The following is a 7,715-nucleotide window of genomic DNA, read 5'->3' on the forward strand; positions in this document are numbered from 1 at the left end:
GTGTTAATGTTGCTGGTTTAAAACACCTGTAGTTGCGGTCGTATGCACAACAGGTGGATGGGAGCAGTTGGGTTTTTAGCCGCGAAAAGTCGCGGCTTGGAAGTTGTAACTGGCGAGTAGTTACATGTTTTCGCTGGCTCGCTCTGGTTGCTGTTGTTGATTCATTGAATCTGTTTGTTAATATTTAATAGCTTTTCCCTCGCACTTCCATTCGGCGGGTCGGTGGGGCGGCCGAGCGGGCGGGCGGGCGGGCGGGCGGGCGGGCGCCTCTGGGCTAAATGATTCTCGTAGTGGCCGCCGCTGGAATGAGACCAAATGATTGATGATGCGACAAATGAATGGCGACGGCGACGGCGACGATGATAAATTCGTATTTATAAGTCGCCGGCTTCTGCACGATTAACTCGGCCGAGCGGCCACGATGTCGCTTGTGTCGCTATTTCAAGGAAAATCGATCAACTTGAATCGGCAACAAGTGCCAATTCAAGAGCCTAATGAGCCGAGCTGAGCCGAGCCGAGCCGGCCGAGCTGAGTGTGTGTGCAGGAGGGCAGCCTAGTTCTGGCACAATTCCACTTTCGCGCCTCTTGGAAGTGCCACTCGGCCGCCGGCCGCCAAATTGCAACTAATTTGGCAATTTGCTCGCCGTTTAGGCCGACGTCGGCGGAGTGACCAAACTCATACGTCATAATCAGCGAGTGGCTAGGCGCCGCCAACATCAACAAGCGGCGGCCGCCTCCGACCACGACGACGACGACGACGACGTCATGCTGCTACCTAATGAGATCGATCTTTATATAGAACCACTTGTTGGCGCGTCTCAGCCGCCGGCCACGCCCTCGCCACAGGTGAACCCCGCGCGAGCTCGTCCGCGCGAACTTCCCCCTGCCGGCGAGAGCGAGGTCGCCGGCGGGAGGAGCGACGCCCCCTGAAAAGCAACTCACTGAAACAACGACAACCACTCGCTCGTTTAATGAACATTCCCATGGGCGTGGCGGCGAATTAGCCAAGCGCAAGGAGCTCCTAAGGTTGAGTGGCGGTTGCCTTGGGCCGACAAGTTGCTTATCTCTCGCGCTAGTGGTTGGCGCTACTTATGGAAATTGAGCGGCGAGGAAGCTTTAAAAAGTTCAAGTTGAAAAGAGTTCCTCGTCGCGCGTTGAGGATGTTGACGCCCAAGTCCTCGAGTGGCCGTTGTGTTTTAGCGGAGACAAAACGATCATTAAAAGTGGCATCATCATCATCATCACTGGCGACGGAGGCGGCAGGGGCGCCTTCACAGTAGCAACCTCGAAACCAGCAACGACGAGATGGACCACAAAGAGAATGGCCACTCCGCGGCGCCTCGGGCCGAGTAACCAGATATTTTTGCCAAATATTTGCGGTTCGGCTCGCTCGGTATTGAGACTTCATTCATTCAGGAAAATAGTGGCGCGCTAATGAATGAATGGGCCAGCCGACTTGATAACAATGAATGAAAGGTCACACTGATGCAATCTTCCTGATGCATCACCTGGATCACCAGCTGCAGGTAAGACGATACCTCTCAGTAAAGGAGGAGGAGGAGGAGGAGGAGGACGCACCAGACGACGACGAAGACTACGGCGAAGCGCACACCTACAAACTCATAATTCATTCCTCCTCACTCCCCTTGAACTTGGCTGGCGCTGGAAAACTATAGCCGCCCTCAGGTAGAGCCACAGCCTACCTGTTGAACGGAACTTGAGTTGTCAGTGGAGAGCAAGAAAACTTTACGATAATTAATGATCAAGTTACGGCGGCGGCGGCATAACTAAAGCAGCTACCTGAAGGAGGAGCTTCATCTCCAAAACGCAGGTAAAGTTCTCTCGTCTGTGGGCAGAACCCGCTTGTTATGCTGCTCCAGTTGCGTCTTCACTCAGCCCCCCCTCCCCCAGACTTAACGACCTAGAATTTTGCCCAAACTCCTCGGTGATCGAATATAGACAACCTCTGATTTGTGTGCTCCCGAAGCGACGGCCGCTGACCACGGCGATTCATTCATGGAATCGTTTACACACTCCAGTGAGTGCCACCGTCTCCTTGGCTGTCAGTCATAAAGGGAACTTCCTTTATGGAGACCAACAACAGTCAACTATCATGTCTGACGGCCGTAAACTCGAACCCAAACTAGCGAATAGCGAATAGTGAAGAGCGAGGAGCGAAGAGCCAGTCCGACCGACCGACTGACTGACTCACCACAAGCAGCGAAAATTCATTCATGCGACACACGCGGAATATAAACACACAGGTGACAGCCACCCTGATTGGCCACTTCCTGTTTGTGTGTCAGCCTTTTTGGTCACAAGCAGTTTTGCCAGCAGCTGACCACAAGCAGTTGTTACGAGAAACCGCCTAAACTTCCAAGTGCTGGGCTGCTCGCTCTCTTCCCCCACGTCGAAGCGCGAGCTTCTAATTCGGCCATTCGCTTCCGAGTTGCTCTTTTTCCACTTCGAGAGGTAGAAACCACTTTTTAGTGACCACCTTTTGGTGGTCATTATCATTGTCAACCAGCGAGGCAGCCTTTTGTTGTCGCCAGTTATCATAACAACCACCAACCAGCGGGGGTTGCTGTTACGTCAAAGAGGCGGTCGCCATCGCAACCACCTGTTGGCATTCGGTGGCGAGTGTCGCTGGCTCACCTGGTCAATGTACTTTCCTCGAATATAACCACACTAACACCACCTGTATGAGCGAAATGGAACTACCAGGAGAAGTCAAAGTTTAGTTCTGCGCTGTTTTGTTTTGTTTTGGAACTCTAAGGGGGAAAAGCACTCGTCGCGCTGCCGTCCCCCGCAGAGCACACAAAACGCGCGCTCTCTTGCGCGTGCGAGCGCCAACACACCAACACATTTGCCTGTTGCTCACTGCAATGTCCAGCGCCAGCAGCTACGAAAGACACACAGACTCTCTGTGACAGAGCGAGAATCTTCTGTGCACAGTTTGGGCGCCGGACTCCTCTGGGGGAAAGGAAAATTTGAAGTGGGGAGCTGCGTGTTAAGTCTACGGGACTCTCGACATGCGCCACTTTCTGTGCCGTTCATGGCGCGAATTTCGCGCGCGCAACAAGCGAACCAGAATTCGGCGAAAAAAACATTGGATCCAAGAATTGACCAACATAAACATTGGTGACTGACAAAAAATATCGCCCTGGATTCTCTCAAGTTGGCAGCATGGCTTTCATATTACCAAATTAGCCACCATCACCAATTAGAGCAAAAAATCACCCATTGGACAGCAAGAAAGATGTTGCGCCGAATGGCACCAAGCGTTCTGAAGCGCAAGGAAAACCGACAGGAGACAACCAGGACTTCGAGCGGTCGGATATCCAAAAGATTCGCCGAACTGAGGATTTGATGCTTGATGATGAGGAACCGGACATCATCACCATAGACAGCGACGACGATGAGGTGGCCAAGGAGAAGAAGATTGCCAAGAGGAACATGGCCGCAGAGCCTGGAATGCAAAGGCTACACGAATTGCTTGAACAATGTACAAAATCGTTATTTGAGAAATCAATACCCAATCACAATGCCTACATCCGTGGACTCCTACACAAACCCTTTGTTATGCCAGATTCGAGTTATGGGGGCCACAGCGAGACTTTCCTCCAAATGCGATTCAAAAATCGCGATCCAACACCACTACACGACCCAAATGGACCCGACGCGGTTATCCTCTATACGCCGCCCGAATATGATGAAGAGTTCAAGAAGGCACACAAAGACGAAGTCTTGGTCCACGTGGTTGTCGATCCTATTTTGTCGCGCGTCCTGAGGCCCCATCAACGTGAGGGTGTCCAGTTCATGTACGATTGTGTCACTGGCTCGAAGATACCCGATTTCCATGGTTGCATCCTGGCTGACGACATGGGTTTAGGAAAAACGTTGCAATGTATTACACTACTGTGGACTTTATTGAGACAAAGTCCACTCTTCAAGTCTGGACCGATTGTCACCAACGTGGTCATTATTTGTCCCTCTAGTCTAGTTAAAAATTGGTTCAATGAAATCAACAAATGGTTAGGTTCAAAGCTAGGTGCCATGGCCATCGATAGTGGTCAGGCCTCGGATGCTGTCGATGAAAAACTAATGCAGTTTAGTAGACAACAAACAAATGGTCGAAGGCGATCGGTGACTCCGGTGCTGATAGTATCATATGAGACATTTAGAAATCACGCCCACATGTTGGATAAAATCGAAGTTGGCCTGATGATTTGCGACGAAGGTCATCGGCTCAAGAATATGGAAAGTCAAACGTATGTTTGCCTGAAGAAGGTCAACTGCAAACGAAGAATTATCATCTCCGGTACACCTATTCAGAACGATCTGCTAGAGTATTACAGTCTCGTCGACTTTGTTAATCCTGGACTATTAGGTAACTCAATGGAGTTTAGGAAGAAATATGAGAACCCAATCTCGAAAGGTCGCGATGCGGACGCTTCAGATTACCAGGTGGTTCTGGGTCAAGAGCGACAAAAGGAGATGATCATGAATGTTGAGCGTTGTCTCATCCGTCGTACTGCCGAATTACTTTCCAAATACCTACCCCTCAAGTATGAACTAGTTGTTTGCTGTAAATTGGAACCAGCCCAGAAGCATCTATATCAATTCTTCCTCAACTCCAAGAGGATGCGAAAAACTATCGAAGAAGGCGAGAAGACCGGCAAGAGAGGAGGTCAGTCAACATTGCAGGCCATAACTTTCTTGAAGAAACTGTGCAATCATCCTCAACTTGTCTATGAGATGTGTGCAAAGGGCGAGGATGGCTTCGAGGACCTACTCGAGCTGTTCCCTGAAGGGTTCTCAAAATCTATTAGAAATTTCGAACCATTGTGGTCGGGCAAGATGAAATTATTAGATAACATATTGGCTAACATTAAGCAAACCACCGACGATAGGGTAGTGTTGATCTCAAATTATACTCAAACAATCGACCTGTTCTCGCGTCTATGCGATATGCGTAACTATAGACACGTTCGATTGGATGGAACAATGACCACCAAGAAGAGAAATGCAATTGTCCAACGTTTCAATGACCCAACAACCGACGAGTTTGTCTTCTTGCTCAGCAGTAAGGCCGGAGGTTGTGGTCTCAATTTGATCGGTGCCAACCGGCTGATCATGTTTGATCCAGATTGGAACCCAGCCAACGACGGCCAAGCGATGGCTCGTGTATGGCGTGATGGTCAGAGGAAGACGTGTTTCCTGTACAGGTTCCTAGCCACAGGTACCATCGAGGAGAAGATCTTCCAACGTCAAACGCACAAGAAGGCATTGAGTAATTGTATTGTCGACAATGCCGAGGATGTGATGAGGCACTTTTCTCTGGCAGATCTCAAGGAGTTGTTTAGGCTAGAAGATGAGTCAATATTGAGTGATACTCACAGGAAGTTTAATTGTAAGAGGTGTGTAAATGATCAACAAATCGCATTACCACCCGAACAGGCGGACACTGCGTCAGACCTGGCTGATTGGCACCATTGTTATAGTAACGAGGTGATACCGGACGAGAAGTTGGCCCAAGCTTGGCCACGAAGTAATGTATCTTTCGTCTTCTATCAGAAACAGGACAAACCCAAGGATCCTTGAATGGTGAACTTGACGACAGCCGGACTGGTCACAGCGCCCTTGGTAACTCGCGCCGATCTGGCAACATCCCTTTTCCTCTCTAAATAAATTTTTGTTTGACACATATGAGACCAGAGTTTTCCCATTGCAGGTCTATTCTCTCCCGCCTTCGGATCGTATGATACATGATTCGTTGCAACTATTGCAATCCTCTTGTCCCATGCAATTTGGAAGAGTTTCTTAACAAGTGAGGTGAGCCTCAGACTCCGCTTAGCGTAAAATTTGAAATCAATTGTATCGTCTAACGACATGAAGGCACAGGTAATACTGTCGATAATTATAAGTTTCACGGAGGGTCTCTCCTTGAGGGTTTGCGGTAGTCTATCGACAATTTCGGCCAACTCAAACTCGTTGCTACAATTCATAACATGCAGTCGCTTGTCCACTATGTGTTCGTGTTCAATAGATTTGGCCAGGTTTTGGAATCTCTTTATGGTGAGCTTCAATTTGCCCTCGCCCTCGGTGTGTATCAGCAGGACCTCACTGTCCAACCCTATGTTTGGCACCATGACGAGGACGCCCATTTGGGCGCACAAATTCGACTTGCCAGCCGCAGCCTCGCCACTTATCTCAGTGAGTTGGCCACACTTGATTCCCCCGCCAAGCAGTTCGTCTAGTTCCTCGACGAGTGTGCTTATTGTCTCGAAGGGGCGCACCATTAATTCGGAGGCTTTGAACACATGATGGGGTCGTTTGGGTTTGATTGCGGCCAGGATCTCTTGGCATTCGTCTGGCTTGAGTTTGGTTTTCTCTGCCAGTATTTTGGCATCCAATCTCATCAAATGGGATACTAAAATAATCTTGTTGTTGAGGAGAGCCCTAACATATCTTGGCTTCGTTGCTATTTGACGAACGCTTATCTCCATCCCGAGGACACTTGTTGGGGCTCCTGAGGATTGGAATGTTCACAAATATTGCACATCAATAAGTCTCATTGGCATTGGCTTCGTGGTTGTCGGTGTTCCTTAATAAAGCGTTGGACGAATCAATAATTGAAGTGGACGAAAACTTCGAATATTTAGGGCGAAATTTGCCAATTTCAATCCCATGTTTACATGCAACACGTGCCAAATGGTTTGGTAGCCAATGGTCACACAGAAAGTGACAACCTCAAGAAGCAATATTCTCTGAACATAAATGTTTATTTATTTCACTAACAATATTATTACTGTTCTCTTGCAAAGATACCCTCATCTTTGAGTCGCTTCAACATGGGACGATATATTTCGGGCGCGAACGGGACCACCATGCCAGTTTTCTGGATTTCCCCATCGAGGATCATCTTGGAGCCTATTGCCGCCGGGTAGCCCACCGTCTTTGCCATCGCCGAGAAACCGCCCTTATTTTCACCATATACAACCATACTCAGGGATTTCCTCTCCGAGCTCATGTCGGCCCACTCGACCCCGAAGTTAATCCTCATTATGATGAGGTCGTTGTCGCCCTCCTTGAACGGGTAGCGTTTGATCACCTTGAGACGAATGGTGTCGAAGGGGGTGTCACACTTGACCACTGGCTCGTCCTCAAACAACCCCAACTCCATCAACGCCTGTAGACTTTCATCAGATCTGTCCACCTTTTCGTAGACCAAACTCTTGAGATTTGACACTGAGATATCCTGCGAGTGGCCCAACATTTCGGCCAGCAATTGGCGCCAAGTTAGCTCAGATCCATTGTGCGACTGGAGGTGGGCCTGAGGTGTTTGATCCATGAGGCCAAGTTTCCTCAGGGCCTTGATGGTGTCGCTAAAGCCTTTGTACCTGAGTGTGCCGCGAATTATTGTCTTGGCGTCGGGTAAATTGTACAACTCTTGGTACTCGAGAGAGTCGCGATTCGGGAAGGCCTCCAGGTAGAAGCCTCGCAGGAATCCATCTACCTGCTCCGCGTGCTCCATTAGGTTGCCTGGTTCGGCCACATACACTTGGTCGTTCTCCTTCCACCTGGCGCCGTTCATGGTGATTGCGAAGGCGCCCATGGGGTTCCAGCCGAACTTGTAGCCAAGCGGATTGTCGGCGAACTCGGGCGTCGGGAGGCCGCAGCAGTAGGACTCGAAGGAGGTGACCTTGCCGCCG

General features: G+C 49.7%; 1 protein-coding gene across 1 annotated transcript; it reads left to right on the forward strand.

Annotated features, from left to right (window-relative positions):
• Positions 1-1,469: 1,469 nt before the first annotated feature.
• LOC143867334 (uncharacterized) lies at positions 1,470-5,604 on the forward strand. The gene is made up of 2 exons (XM_077376077.1): positions 1,470-1,526; positions 3,211-5,604. The coding sequence occupies exons 1-2, from the start codon at positions 1,470-1,472 to the stop codon at positions 5,602-5,604; spliced, it is 2,451 nt and encodes an 816-aa protein (XP_077232192.1).
• Positions 5,605-7,715: the final 2,111 nt, after the last annotated feature.

The sequence above is a fragment of the Tasmannia lanceolata genome, unplaced genomic scaffold (assembly GCF_043159265.1).
Source record: "Tasmannia lanceolata isolate RefF3 unplaced genomic scaffold, GAP_Taslan_0.1 ptg000223l, whole genome shotgun sequence".
In the NCBI taxonomy this organism is placed as follows: domain Eukaryota; kingdom Viridiplantae; phylum Streptophyta; class Magnoliopsida; order Canellales; family Winteraceae; genus Tasmannia; species Tasmannia lanceolata.